Source organism: Thunnus maccoyii, chromosome 23 (genome assembly GCF_910596095.1).
Source record: "Thunnus maccoyii chromosome 23, fThuMac1.1, whole genome shotgun sequence".
Classification (NCBI taxonomy): Eukaryota; Metazoa; Chordata; class Actinopteri; order Scombriformes; family Scombridae; genus Thunnus; species Thunnus maccoyii.
The window spans coordinates 13,019,603-13,035,674 of NC_056555.1; the positions used below are offsets into that span (position 1 = coordinate 13,019,603).

Genomic DNA, 16,072 nt, shown 5'->3' on the forward strand with positions numbered 1-16,072 from the left:
TTTCCTCCCTGTTTGTTTTCATCTTGTTGATTCGAATTTCACTTTCTTTTGTTGTCGGAGAGGAGAGATAAAACAATTTAATTGCTAGAGAAAGGATAGAAAAAAGAAAAGCAGCAGTGTCCCTCATGTCGGGTAAATAAAGACAGGGCAGAAACACAGAAAGACGGGGAAAAGAAAGCAAAGAATACATTAAATATTTACAGAGGATAACAAGCAAATAAGCTTAAAGACAAGAGCAACAAAAAAGCAGTTTGTGTGTGTGTGTGTGTGTGTGTGTAGAAGGCTTGTTGGCTCAGTGACAGCGTCCCTTCTCCTTCTCCCTCTTACTCGGACTGAATAGACGGGTTTGTTTGTTGTCACTGGTAGAACTAAAGGAAAACAAAGTGACTCGATTTCCCTTCTGTGTGTGTGTGTGTGTGTGTTTATTGGAAGACAGTTAATCATGCATAAGTGTCTATTGAGTTCCCGTTCCCCAACAACTCTATCCAGAATACCAATTTACCATTTTCTTCCTCTGTTCTTCTCTCCATCTTTGTCTCTTTCTTTCTCTTCAGTTTGTCAGTTACGTTCAATTTAAATGAACTAGATGCTCAAAATTAACATCCCTAAATATAATTATGTAACGCTCATATAATTTGAATTGCTGCGACTACTAGAACTACTAACATTTGTTGTTGCTGTTAGCAATAACAATACTGTTGATGGTACTTTGTCTATTATACTACTAGTGTTACCTTTACTACTTGCAGATAAGCACATCCAAGCTCTTCCATTCTCTAAATCTAAGTTTAAATTCAAATATGCTTTATGTGCATTACTATTGCAAAAACAAGTACATATGACACATGGTCTGCAGCATCTGTGTGACCATTAGTGGGAATGTTTTATGATACATTTGTTTGTTTCTATTTCTGGCAATATTTTAATCCAGATTATATATATGACCCATTAATCTGTTGGCTGTTAGCTGTTTCTTCTCTCTGGTTTCCATATAATCTCTCTCCATCCATCTATCTATCTATCTATCTATCTATCTATCTATCTATCTATCTATCTATCTATCTATCTATCTATCTATCTATCTATCTAGTGCACTTATGTAACAGCTGTATGGCTGCATGACAGGATCATCAGAGCTATTCATGCTGATTTTAGACCACGTAGAAGATTAACCAGTTCTCGAAAATATCTCCTGATTGATATAGAGGGATCTGTGTTGGACAAATCAAGGTTTGAGTTAAACCTAAGAAGTTGGTCGAGAATGGATTTGGATCAGAGGTTGATGAGAAAAGTCAGCCCCTTCTTTACAACAGATTAAGAAAACAGCAGTTTACATACATTTTAAAATGACTACCAATCAGATATAATCCCAAATGTAAGACACCAGACTGCAGGAAAACTCTCAGCACACAGAATATGTTGTTAGTTTGATCAATATTAGAATTGTATTAACAGCAGCTACCTACCAGTATAAACAGCATTATAAAGCTATATCCTTATACTTACTGTTATATAAGAGGCTGGGAATAAACACTATTCAGTCTACACCACTTAAACAGAGTACCCACGTGATAAAAGTATCTTTTTATGACATTACTGCACAATGTAAACATTTTGCCATCTCCTCCTTTTTTATTTCTTTTTTCTTATAAAGAAAAGTGTAAAAAAAAAAAAAAAAAAAAGTACACACATAGAATAGCCTATAACTTTATTGTCCAAATACTGTAGGTTAAATTTTTTTGGTCCATCTGGCAGTTAATTAAAACATTAAAACATACGTATACATACACACAACATAACTACAATACTGACAGTATCAGTACTAGCAAGTAATAAAATACAAAGTTTAAGAAAAAGATTAAGAGAATACAGTATTCGTGAACAGTAACATCTAATAAAATTATATAATACATCAGAAAAAGATAAATACACATCACAGTACCACATTTAAATCATAGATTTAAATTCTGCATTTTTTATATCGACTTTTTAAAAAAACAGTTATTTATAATACAATAACGATGACGAACAATAACGAAAGAGAGACACTGATTTTATCCAATCAGATCTGGCTCTTTGTTTAGAGCTACATCGAAGTTAGCCAATGAGATTGTGATTCCCAGTGTCGTCTGTCCAATCACAGGTAGTTATATCCTGGAAGGGGAGGGCCGGTTTTCTCCGTTGGCTTTGCCCAGTCCGGATGTTCCCCAGTAGCGAATAACGAGCAGCAGTGTGTGTGAATGTGGCAACCGAGGTAGACAGGGAGGGGTAGAAAGACCGACCGGACCAGGATTGTTGTCTTTTTTTCTTTATTTTCCTTTTCTCACAGAACCAAATGTTCACAGCGCATGTTACGGCACGGTTGTGAAGTTGTTTGTAGAGCAGAAAAACCAACCGCCGCTGCTTTTCTTCGGGACTAACCGTTACCGTTGTGAAAACAGCCCCGAAGAAAGAAGGAAAGGGAGAAACAACATGGGGCGATAATTTAAAAAAAAAAAGAAAAGAAAGAAGAAGGTGTTGTAAACTGACGATGACTCCCTGGGAGGATCCGTGAAGCTTATTTATTTTTATTTATTCTCCCTCTTCCTTTCCCCCCTGTCTTTTTTTTTTGTTTTATCATTACATTTTTCTCCTCCCCTGCTACTCAGGGAGGTAGTTTTTTTTAAGGAAAAGGGCAACTAGAGGACTGAAATGATGGACCAAGCCGACATCCTGAGAAAGTTTATCCAGGGGGTGAAGGCCATGAGAGAAGGGGACGAGGAGAGGGGAGAGGACAACTTCGGCAGCGACTTTATGGTGGGTCAAAAATTCACACTAGCCTCCTTTACCTCCTATCTAGACCTTTCTCCTTTCATAGCGTCCACCTTTTTCCTCCGTACTGACCCTCCATATCCCAACCCCTCCCCGTCTCCTGGTTCCCTGTATCCCACAGGAGGTGAGGCAGGGGCGGCCCACACTGCCCTCTTCCTTTTCCTCCCATTTCCAGGCTTTACATGGCGGCCTAGCATTGTCTCCCACAGCCACAGAAACACCACCGGCTCCTGTTTCTTTAAAATAAAGAGACAACAGCAAAGCAAGACATATTCACGTCACTTTGCAGTCCATTGCAGGCTAATTTTTTTTTACATGTCTTGTAGGTAAAGTGGGCTAAAGTGCAGTGTTATTGTGGCTATTTGCTCACTGTGTTTTAAGCTACAGTCTGTGTTGTTGGGGTACAATGCAATGACTCATTGTCCTGTCTGATTCTCAAGAAGCAGTGTATATCCAGTAACCAAATTCAGCTCACTTGTACGTATTACCTCTCGTGGTTTACCTGTAATATTCCTGTGTATAGCTTTGTTATAATCTATAGAAAGGCTAGGAATCTCTATGACATATTTATAGGATGACTGTAGTTACTTATTTAGTACAATATTTGTTCAAATATACACTTTAGTGAAGCACATATTTACCTAATGACAGTTAAACCAATAACCTTATTTGCTAAATACACCTAACCCACTTCTCAGGCTTGATGCACTCATTTTAGTCAACCGTTGTTGATATAAATAGAGTGGACTGAATATCAGAGACACAGTATAATGCAATAAAATTAAGCAGCATCACAAATACAGCCTCCAAAATGACCATAAAGTTGAATTAACACCTCTCTAAATCAGTTAAAACTATAAAACTGAACATTATAGCCTTCATTTAGTGCAGAGTGTAATTGTATTTGACTGTATTAGTTTTGGTTAGGTGTACAGTAAACTGACAACTGGGTTTAAATGTTAATGGCATAAAATCCAAAGTATGTATAGTAGTTTATAGTATCTTATTATACCTTCTTACAAATGGGAAAACATATAGGCTATGTATTGTTAAAATAACACACTTTTGATAATATATTTTGATTGCTTTATGATGACCGCTGACCCGCGGTCATAAGTTTACCCATACTGTATCACTCCATGTCCATGTTGTTGTGTTGCAACTGTGGACTCAAAATAGGATTTCTCTCAGGCTTGTGAAATAGCTGAAATAGCCACAACAGGAATGGCACTTCTGTCACTGTATGTCCTGATGTGATCATTTTAGCTAAATGGCTTTGATTAGGATACGTTGTTCTAGCTAGAGGTTTTGTCATAGCTGGTGTTAACATATTTAATGCACATTTTATTTATGATCTATATTTTTAACAATGTAATCTTAAACTAATACTATTAGTACTATTAGTAAAACAACAACAGGATTCTGATTGAACAGGCCTCAGTTACAGTTGAAGTAGTTGTAGCAGCAGGTTAGCATTGGGTTTACTTTACATAAAAATGATGATTCAGGGAAATGAGGTGTTTTGGTTTGTTTTATTGCAAGTTGATTGTTTGGGGAAGAAACTAATCTGCGTAAGAAATTTTTCTCCTTTAGCCTACAGTTGCAAACACTCACACACACACACACACACACACACACACACACTCCCTTCGTCCAACTTCCCTACTTCATGCAAGCTGCTTGCTGGAGCTTGCAACATTCTTTCTTGGCCCATTTCATAACATTTTGTCCTGGCTTTAAAACTGGAGCTTTATCAACTCTTGGGCACACTTTGGATAAAAGCTACACAATTTCCCAGGCCTCTCTAATAAGTAAATATATAAAAAAAAAAATATCCTGGAAAAAAGGAGAGATCCGTGTATTTGTGTCTAATTGTGAGCCGATGACTTGGCCTGTCTTGTCCTTCGAGTGTGTGTTTCAGAAAATAGGGAGTTAGCGGATGTTGCGCAAAGACCAGACTACCAGGGGCGTTGGGGTGTGTGAGAGACATTGAGGAAGTACTTTATGGATGAGGGAGAGAGCAAAAGGAGCCGGGACTAGTCTGTTCTTGGCTTATTTACAGACCGTTCATGTCATAATGCATGTCAGCAGAAGTAAAGCTTTTTTAAGAACTTATGTGCTATAGGCTTTTAGCTGGAAGTATTATCTTGTATATTTTTTTAAAAAAATCTTGAGAATGCTTTTTTTATTGGCGGCTTATTCTTCTTAACCTTTATGGCTCCATGTGGAGTTGGCTGGGTAAATGGAAGTTCTTCTTTTAGCAGCTCCGTACTTGTCATTCATAACTTTACACACATCAACACCTTGTCAAACTGCCTACTACAACTACAGTTTTCTGCCGTAGGCAAAGCGCTGTGCCATCCCTGGCAGCCTTGGTGCTCGTTGAAAATGGCAGCCTTTTAATTGCAAGCCCCTCGTCGTGCTGTAATTCTTGATTTTTTTGTTTGATATCTGCTCAGTTTCCTTTCAAATGAGCTTTACTTGCATGACACACGATAATGCGTTTCTACAGTGAAACATATTTCCTGTTAGCCTTTAGGCGGTCACGCATCCCTCCAGACAGTAACTTGACTTTCAAACAGCTCATATAAACCTCGTCTTTTGGGGCAGTTAGGACACTGTGGACCATGTAAGTGCTGTCATTTCAACTATTTCCTTAATCTCATTATTCACAGTAATCTGGTTATTTTTTTGCATGCAAACATGCTGAATGTCAGCCTTATGGCATTCATATAACTGGGGCTTCCGGCTAAATTTGCCCTCAGCTGGCAACGTCAGCCAGTGAATGTAGAGTTTCTCTTAAATTATTCAGCAACCACAGCAGCTTGTAGACAAAAAATCTTGTTCTGATTGAGCACAGGTGGGCCGTGCGCCATTGTACTGAGCACAATTAAGACTCATCAGCCACAGCCAGAAATATAAGTAAGTGCTTTAGCTGGTCGCTGGTCTGTAGTACCAATTTCGAGCCTTACGTGAAGCTTTCAATTGCTGGAGTCAAACTCTCGATACCACAAACGCATGGGGTGTGCTCCATTGCACACTGACTCACCAGAACACCCTGACATAACACCCACTTTAACTGCCTATTGTTGTTTATATATAGAATGTGTTTTATAGACATAATTACAGTGGTTCGGTAGGGCAAAGAGTCAAAGATTATATGGTTTGTTCAGTTCTCTTTCTCAGCTGTCTGATGAAACAAGAACACTTTCGATATTTTTCCCACCCAGCACCCAAATGTGAAAAGTTTCACATCCCGGTATTCAGCTGTGATCATCATAAACATTCTTGTGACCCATTTTGGCTGTCAAAATGAATGTCTTTGTTTACCAAGTGCTGTTTATTTTAGAGTTTTGTTTTAGTGGCATGCATATAAAGACACATCAACTGGCGGTCTAATTACACAGCACATACTGGTGCATATGGTGCAAGTACATCAGGGCCTCCCATGAAGTGCAAGGAAATGGAGCAAAACATGATGAAAAACCCAAATCCGGGATTAAAGACGTAAATTGGACACATTTTTGGTCAAAATTGAGGTGCTGTTGTAATCGAGGAGCTAGATCACATGCTGCTATATCCTCACAAACATAGTGTTATACCCTGTATGTGCCTTTAATGTCTTCATTGACCCTTCGCCTTTTTCTGGTGAGTATATGATAGTCAGTGAGCGGTTCAGTGACTATCTTAAAGATTTAAAGGGGCCATTTAATACCCATTTTCCACAAGTTAACTCAGTTCCCTGGGGTCTTAATAAAATGTATTTGACATGCTTTGGTCAAAATACCACAAGGATCATCATACTGTCTAAACATCCCTGTTCAGAACAGCCGGTTTGAGTGCCTGTCCCGCCTACCTCACCCCCTCTTCTGCAGGGTTTGCCGGCTACCATGGCAACTGTTGAGTGTGAACCCCGGAGAGACATGGCTGCAGGAGAAAACATAGCGAGCGGTGCAGTCTGAGGTTGCAACTAGCGTTGTGTTCACACAGTCAGGTCTGTTCGCTAGACGACAAAAAAACAACTTTAAAAAATGCTTGTTTTCTGAATGGAGTTCAGATCGATCAGGGCTATGCTAACGTTGTAGCTGCTTCATCCACACTCAAAATAACGTCATCTAAAGGCATAAATACGACAGTGATGTTATTGTTTATACACAAAGATATCTACATACTGTGTAACTTTAAAATTATTATAGACTCACTGGCATTTAAGATGTTTATTATTGATGACAGCAGCTGAGGTGGTGTGTGACTCCTATGTTAGCTCTGGCTAGGTTGAGAATTTTTCGCCCTTAGCTTAGCTTAATTTAGTTTAGCTGGCAGACTTCAGGAAATTTAGTGGGTGGAGACACTCAGATAGGGGCATGGATGTGGGCGTGGTACAAGAAGCCCCATGCCCCATGTGACATAGGAGTACAGAACAAGCCAGCCCACACCAAACTGGGTGGCCATATTTCACTTCTTATTTTCAGTTTGTGTTAGTAGGCACATCAGAGACCCAAATATATATATATATGCACAAGCACTGAAAAGGGGAGTTTATTTCATATATCATGCAGCCTGTCATCAGTAAATGACACACAGAATGATCGCGCCAACCTGAAGATGATGGCTTAATTCAGAGCGATCCAAAGGGCATGACAAGGGAAAGTACGTAATGTTGAGTCCAAGAGTCTGTCTCATGACGCAAGTTCTGCAAAATTGGGGCATCTGTGCAGTAACTGGTTCCACAAAACCAAACAATGGCAATCTCACTTGTTTCACAGAGGTGGTCATCAACTGGCTCTGTCAACCCACGACTTTCCAAACCAGCTATTAGTGTGCTTATGTAAAAGAGACAGAGTTTTTTTGCTGTTTTTTTTTTAAAGCAGATAGCCAGTTACAGACGCTACACTATGGATGCATTGAGAGAAGAGGATTTAAAAGAAGATGAAACATGTTGGATCAGTGCAGCGACAAAAGTAATATGATTTTGTAGAGAAAAAGAAAGAGGAACAGAAATATATTGAGTGGTGATCTTATGTAAACAGTAACACTGTCAGCAGCATATTTTTACATAGTATTTAGGGGAGGACAGGGAGTGAGGTGTTGGGAGTATAGGTTAGCTCAAGGCCAGGTTGATTGAACACACAGCTGTTGATGGACATACAAGCTGCAGGGATTGATCTTGTGACCTCCGTGTTATAGGAAACCTTCTGTAACTACTAGGCCATCACGCAGCCTGAAAGAAACATACCATCAGTGACAACTTTTACCCAAATCGGCTCACATTGCCGTACACAGTTGTCTCCAATTGCAGTGGATCCCCAAACCCTGGCAGTGTGATGCTAGTATCATAGAAGACGTGAAATTTCATGTATGCAAAATCAAATTTGTTGTCAAACACGGAGCTTAGAGCAAATTTCTTTAAGCACACTGCGATTTGGCGTCTGCTCATATGCCAGGTGCCCCATGTGGCACACGAACAGACGTCTGCATATGAACAGATGCCTGGATATTGCAGGCTATGTATGAGAGAAGAGGAGGCGCATTACTTTCTCACAGGTTCAGCAAATGTATCCTCGAACTGATTCAAGCTGGAAATGAGGAGCAACATGTAAAGACAGGAAATAAACCAGACACAGAGTCCGAAAAAGAAACCCAAACAGATGTGTGTGATGTTTCCTGTGTGATCGCACCGATTTTGACATTGTGTCCAAAAACAGTTACAAACACACACATCTGTCTTTGGGTACACTGGGCTCACCATTGCAGTCTAGACAGGGTTTAGACATAGGAGATCAACCTGTGTGTGTGTGTGTGTGTATGTGTGTGTGTGTGTGTGTGTGTGTGTGTGTGTGTGTGTGTGTGTGTGTGTGTGTGTGTGTGTTCCTGCCCCACCTTTGCAAGCAGATTACTCCCAAGCAGCACATCAAAGAAAGCAAAAATGTGCAAACACACACACACACATACATACACACACTATCCTCTAAACATGTGTCCTGTTGGGCAGACATAAAACACTCGGAGGGGAGGCAAGAAAATGAGACGTGACAGTGCCAAGCATGCTAGTGTGTGTTCATGTGGGTTTGTGTTTGTGTGCCGTAATAATTTCCACTGTCACCGGGGGGCTTCCCCTTTTCTTTTCTCAGCTTTGTGTGTGTGCATATGTATGCTTGAGGTGCATGTGAAGACCCTGCACACACACCTCCAGCACATGATCTGGAAGCCTTTATGCCCATGTATCACACACACACACACACACACACACACACACACACACACACACACACACACAGGTCAGGGATGCAAGACCGTCTTTAGTTGCTCAACTATTTGTGTGCAGCAGCTCTTTGATAGTGTCTTTGTGTCTGTCAGGGAACCGTTACTGCCAGCACATTATGCGTGTCTTCAGGGTAAAGGTGGACTTATTTGTGTGTTTTGGGAATGTGCCGACATTCAGAGCCGTCCCAGATGAACTCAACCGAGGCAGTCACACTGATCAAAGCGGAGGAGAGTCGAGTTCAGATAAATGACGTGCATGATGGCAAGAATTGTGAAAGTAAAACCCAGATTTTAAGACTTTATTGTGAGGAAACAGCAGGAGTATACAAGGCTAAGATGTATTTTACAAATAAAAAGTATATCTGTCCCGTTTCAGGCTATCAATTTGAACGTGAGCACATTATATGTCTCATCTCTCGTTTGCTGAAAAGGGCAGGGTTCTCATCTTCAAACTCATCCGTCAGTCATTATGTTGAAAATGAGCTGGAGGGGCTCTACAGGAAGCGAAAAAATCTAGAGCTTCAGGTTTCAGTTAATGACAAATAGTAACGTGCGGCTCTCTTTAGAAAGAATATTAATTTCAGCAATAATGGAGGGAAATGAGTTTGTCCTGTTTGGTGTTCTCATTGGATGAAACCACTGACATAAACCGGCCATTTGCTTGATCACACGGTGTGTTTGTTGTCCTGTGTTCTTGTTTTTATTCTGAGCTGCACAAATTTCAAGACAAATTTTTATCAACTTAATTGACTTGGCAATAAAATATTTAACTTTATGTTGATCTAAATATGAAATAGATCAACATCACACATCACAAAATGCCTCAAAGGGTTTTACAATCTGTACAGTATATGACAACTGCTACTCCTAAACCCTAGATTCGACGAGGAAAAACTTTTTTAAAAACTTTTGAACTTGAAAAAAGGAAGATATCTTAGGAAAAGTAATAATTTATCAGGGTGTACTTGTAGCTGGGAAAAATCTGCCTTTATGGTTGTCATCTCAGCCAGTGAAATCTCCCGTCGCCAGCTAAAAATGAGAAGCCTGGTGCGTGTTTGTGCGGCTGTGTGCTTTTATTAGCTTGTTTGTGTGGGTGTGGGTGTGTGGGGGGGGGGTACATTGCAGGGTCGACTGCTGTTTTGTGAGTGTGTGTGAGTGTGTTTGTGTGTGTGGCAACCACTGTAAGCCCGCCTTGTGTTACAGTAACAAGACTTCCCAATTTCTTTTGGTGTCACAAGCCTCCTTCTTTCTCACCCGCCCCCTCCCACGGCTTAACCTAGAAAAACCAGCCTTTTGCCCCTAAGCCTGGTGTTTCTCAGAAGAGAAGCAACACAATATTTCCACTCTGGAGGTTTTTTTTTTGTGTGTGTGTATGTGTGTGTGTGTGTATTTACATGATGAAAGCAAGCTGACCCACCATCAAGGCTGAAGAACTTTATTGATCAAGATAAGGAGACCACACACTCAGGAAACTATGCTGTTATGCCATGTGTTTGTGTGTGTGTGTGAATGTGTGTGTAATGTGTTACTTAGGTGAAAGGAAATGAATACATGGAGGAGTCATGACAGCTCACGCACACAAACATTCAAACTTATCATCAGCATCCGCTCTGCTGAAGTGTTCTTGACGTGGACACTGTATGCTTCCACAAGAAACAAAAAATATTACTTTTGGAAGTCAGTTTGGCATAATATCAGTAAAAAAAATGTCTTATTAACACAGAGAAACACACACTGAAGTGCAGATTAGGATTGACAAAGAGTGAGAGATGTGTAAAATCACGTAGGCAGGTTGAAGTTTGAGACTGAGGCTTAACGGGCTGTGAATATCTGAGCAGGGAAATGATTAATATACGCACACAAACACTGAGCGCACACTAACACACAATGAGGTCCTGTCCCAGATGATTGGGATTATATGCGGTTCGTCCACATCTGTTTCCTGCCGTAGGCCTAGATCCAGAGTGGGAAATGACCACCTGGCAAATACCAGTAAATGTTAAATGTGTTAACAGAGAAGTCTGCAATTTTTTAAATTGAAATTCAAACATGTCAAACTTCTCAGGTTGTGTGTTTGGGATCCAGAAAAATACCAAGCTCACGGAAAGACGGTTTCATGGCTTCTTTTCGGAAGCAAATGATGGTGAAGAGAGAGAGAGAGAGAGACAGAGAGAGGACATGCTGTGAAAATTATGTCATTCTGATCTTCACAGGGAAAGTCACATGGCGGTCAGCTGCAGAGTCGCACGACTGAAACTGGCGGGGGTTCAGTGTCTTATTCAAGGACACAAAACCTGAATGAAAGTTTTATCAACTGATAGCTCAGCGTACTGTGTATATTCTTTCTTTCCGTCCACAAAATTAGCACCATCACTAGCCAACAAAAACAATAATAATCTATTGAGTGGCTGTTAAAATTTGAACGTTCACTAGCCATTTTGCTGATGGACAAATAAATAATTTTGAACCCTGATTGTGTCACATTTTGGAAGACATTTTGGATCCAGATCTATTGCCTTTCTTTACCCTCTCACTGCCCTTTTCCTTAATCTGACCACTACTTTGATTATTGTTTAGCAACTATCATTGCTCTTTTGTGATGGTGTTTGTTAGTTTTGTTAATATGAGATACAGTTTTTTTGTCTAAGTAAGTCATAAAATGATTACACAAAGTCAGATGATTTTTCCATACCTCAACAGATATGTGATACTTCTAGAAAAAAAAGTTTGAGGTCATTGTGATATTTACTTTTTCTTAGCCGTCATCTTTTTCTGTGATGTTTTTAGGTGTGTGTGTTTGTGAGTGGGTGAGTCTACAGTATATGTGTATCTGTGTGTTACATGTACAGTATGTTTGAGATTTGAGGCCCCATAGGAAGTGACGGTGGTTTTAAATGGCCGATTGAGGCGAGTTCTTAACAGTTCAGCCCAGGTGCTTCCTGCAGTCTTTGCGACCCTGTCACTAACCACATGCACACCATTGGTTGTGAGGGCACAAACACACAGACACAGGTTAGAGACTGATGCGCACACATCCTATCCACAATGCTTTTATGTTCACCAGTGGGTTTTGGATGAAAAAAAATCCAGCTCAGTTCCTTCGGTGATTCTTAACATTCTTAACATTTTTAACATTACGTTCTGCTTCTTGTGTCGTCATGTTCGCACACTGAACTGCTGCGTGTGTTACTTGCATAACAGAAGAGACGTGCAGTGATTCTGTCAGATGGTTTATGAATTGAAAAAGGAAAGAGTGACAGAGGGAGAGAAATGGAAGCTCATTAAAGGAAAGCACACTCTGCTTTGTGCCAGTGAATGACGGGCTGTCGTGTGTATTTATTTGCGTATTTGTGTGTGTGTGCGTGTTTGAATGCCCACTGATGCTATCAGTGCTCCACTGACCTATATTGGCTAGTGGCCATACAGGGGAAATTACTTAACAATGTGTGTGTGTGTGTGTGTGTGTGTGTATGTGTGTGTATGTATGTATGTATGTATGTATACAGCTGCTAATCGTCTGACATAATCTTCGTCTTGGATCTTTAGCTAATGAGCAGGTCACACACACACACAGTCCGGACCCTGACTCATGCTAGTGGTCAGGGTGCGGTTTCATATTATTTCCTTAGTGATTAGGCTTGATTAGAAAGCTCCGTTAAACTAACAGTAGACACCTGGCATGGTGACCTGTTCTCTGAAAAATTTTATTTGTCTTTATAAACTTTGGCAACTAAACACTGTAAGGAACAGGGAGACATATGGTTATTTGATTTCTTGCTGATGTTTAGATGAGAAGATTGGTACCACTTTCATGTCTGTACGGTGGATTTGTAGCTGGAACCAGCAGCTGGTTAGCTTAGCATAGCATAAAAACATGGAAACAGAGGGAAACAGCTAGCCTGCTTCTGTCCAAAGGTGACAAAGACTCTTGTTCACTTCACTTGATATATTTAAAAATTTGGCGCAGTCAGATTTTTTTTTAATATAACTGAATATGACCTTTTTTTCCAATGTGGGACTAATAGTGAGAAAGAAAGACCAATCAGGCTTATTGAATCGACAGAGTCATACAGAGCCATAGAGACCCTTTTAGTCTCTGTGCTGTAGCAGTGCATCTTTTCCCCGCATGCTCGCAGCGCGGGAGATGGATTTTTCTGAGAGCATTGTAAGGGGTGACCTATTTTAGCTTGTGTATGTGTGTGTGAGTGTGTGTGTGTGACTGCATGGAAGGTGACCGTCAGTACAGCCTCTCTGCCACCAGCACTCGACACCCCCACTTCCTGGCCACACACACAAAAACCTTTTTTTTTTCCCACCACTTCTGCAGGAAGAGCATATTTTCTGCCAATCAATGCTACTGCTGAGTTCAAGAAAGAGAATGTGTTTCTCTCTATATATATGGGTGTGTGTGTGTGTGTGTGTGTGAATTATTTAGTGTACCAGGGAAGTACAGCAATGCTGACTTATTCAGCCAGGAGACAGAAAGTAGGTTAGACCCAACAAAAACTCTACATCTCTATCTCTCTACCTACCTCCACCTCTCTAGCGCATTTTCTGTATCTACCGTCATGTTCTCTTTTTTTCCTACTTTCTCTACGTGCCTCCCTCTGCCCAGTCAATACCCTGGCATCCTTGTCATGTTAGGCCAAATAAAGTCGCACCCTGAAGGGGGTCTGTGAAGTCGACACCGGGCTTTTGGGGGCAACGCCCTGCGTATGTATGTGTGTGTGGGGCAGTGGAAGTCGAGCGTTCACAGGAAACTGGCCAACTCGGTCATGCTGTTCCTCCGACTGATAGAAAGTCACAAAGTGATAGACAGCTGGGAGTAGAAAGTATATCAAAAACCATATGAACTTTTGACATGTGTAATGGAACATCATCTTTCACCATCTCTAACCATCAACTGTTTAAATAGGTGTAATCTGCTACACACATTTTGCTGACACATCCACAACAGTGCTGTGTAGGTGGTTTTGGTGCACTCTTGTCTTTAAATGTGTGAAAACTTTAGAAAAGGCTTTCATGAGACTTTTAGTAACTCCCCTTTCCTGAGAAGAGGCGTGCTTCCTGTGGTGTTTGGCATCTATGCTTCTGTACATAATGTACTCGTAAAAATGCAAATGATAGGGTTAAAATATTTTACCACACTTGTTCTCTTTTTGTATAAAATTAGAGCTTAAACAATATTGGTTGACTGACAAAAAAAATCAAACATTCTCTGGTTCCATATCTTTGAGTTTCAGACTTTTGTAGAGATGCAACGATTAGTTGATAGGAAGTAAATTAATATGCAACTATTTTGCAAATAAATTAATTGTTTAAGTCAATCTTCAAGCCAAAATGCAAAACATGTGATGCTCCTTTTCAAATGAGTGAGAATTTTTTGCCTTTTCTTAGGTTCAAGATAAATTGAATATCTTTAGGTTTTAGAGTTTGGACACATCGGGCTTTCAGAAGTTGCAACGGGCATATTTTTCAAAACACAGTTTTCTGAAATTTTAGAGGCCAAACGATTAATCGAGAAGATAATCATCTGATTAATTGATAATGAAAGTAATTATTAGTTGCAGCCCAAGACAAGATACTTGAAGACATCACCTTGGACTCTGGGAACAAAAGCTTCAGTTTTGCTCTTTTCTGTTAAGTCTGTAGAGCTGAGACACTTAGACAGAAAATGTATCCATAACATGCATTTATGTGATATTTTTAGCAAAACATTCACCAGCTCTGGCTTCAGATTAAGATTTGCTGTATTTCTTTGAGTTATATCATTGCAGTTAATTGATATCTTTTGGCTGTTTGACATTTTCTTAACAAATCAAAAAGATAATTGAGCAGATTAATTGATAATGAAAATAATCATCAGGTGCAGCCGTTAAAGAATAGACAGACTAATAGGGGAGAGGAACAAGGAAGAAGGAGTTTGAAAGAAGGACGAAAGTATGTTTAGCTGTCATCACCGTCTCGTCATCCTGCCTTCATTCTCTGTTTCACATCACATGTTGTCGTCTTGGAGAAATTGCACCGCTATCTGTGGTGAAATAAACACTAGTTACATAGAGGAAGAGTACACTTGAGTAGTGATTGAAATAAGGATATGTACTTTTCTTCATCCTCTTTCTCTGCACCCCTTCCTCCTCCATTCAGAACAGAAGCTAGTGCGAAGCGACAGTGTGTAACGGGAGCGTGTGAATGAAGGATAGAAAAAACGAATAAAAGAACCCATTAGCTTAGTTACCAAGAGCCTCTTAAAAGCCTTGGCTCTCCCTCTTTCCTTCGCTCCCCCTTGTCTCTCTCCCCCAAATCACCCCTTTTCTCCTCCTTCACCTAAAATGCCCAGATTCTCCTCTCCTCTCTTCTACTCCTTTCTTTTCCTCTCTTTTTCTCTCTCTCTTCCTCTGCTTTCTTTCTTTCTTTTGCATCCTCCAGGCTTCCTTTATTATAAGAGCACACGCACATGCTTGTGTGTGCGTTTGTGTGTGTTTTACGTAACAGAGGAAGTAAGAGTAATTAGAAACAGGGTCTGTCTGTGGGACAATGGAAAGTGGAGAGAAAAAGGGCGAGACAGACAGTAGCTGGGTCTCCATCCAAGTTTTTTTGTAAAGATTTGTCAAAGTACAAAAACTGAAGGCTGAATCCAATGTAGCTTTTATACTTGTGTGAGGTGTATTGACCCCAAATGGTCATTCAAGAGTGTTTTCACTATAACCTCTAAGAAGTCTCGTATTCATATTTCTTTCTTTATACTGCAAGTCAAACATCTATTAGAATTTTTTTCTCTTCAATCAAGTTGATGGAAACTAACATTTATTTATGTATTTGTTGAAATGCTTAAAGTGTTTGCACACAACTTGCTTTGTGGAAATTGTTTGTCTGGAATATATTACGTTTGTGTAGCCTTCATTTTTACTGCACTGATGTGCACAGTATTATTTCCCTGTCTCAGCTACTGCAGTGAGCATTTTTACTTTAAGGACCGGTGTGTAGGACTTAGTGG

At 40.1% G+C, this 16,072-nt stretch overlaps 1 protein-coding gene across 1 annotated transcript in view; it reads left to right on the forward strand.

Moving 5' to 3' along the window:
* Window positions 1–2,191: 2,191 nt before the first annotated feature.
* The window catches only part of ptpn12 (protein tyrosine phosphatase non-receptor type 12), a 50,591-nt gene continuing 36,710 nt past the window's right edge, over window positions 2,192–16,072 (forward strand). Inside the window, 1 exon segment of the mRNA XM_042402955.1 lies at window positions 2,192–2,796. Within this exon segment, the coding sequence (XP_042258889.1) occupies window positions 2,692–2,796 (105 nt within the window). The 5' untranslated portion in view covers window positions 2,192–2,691.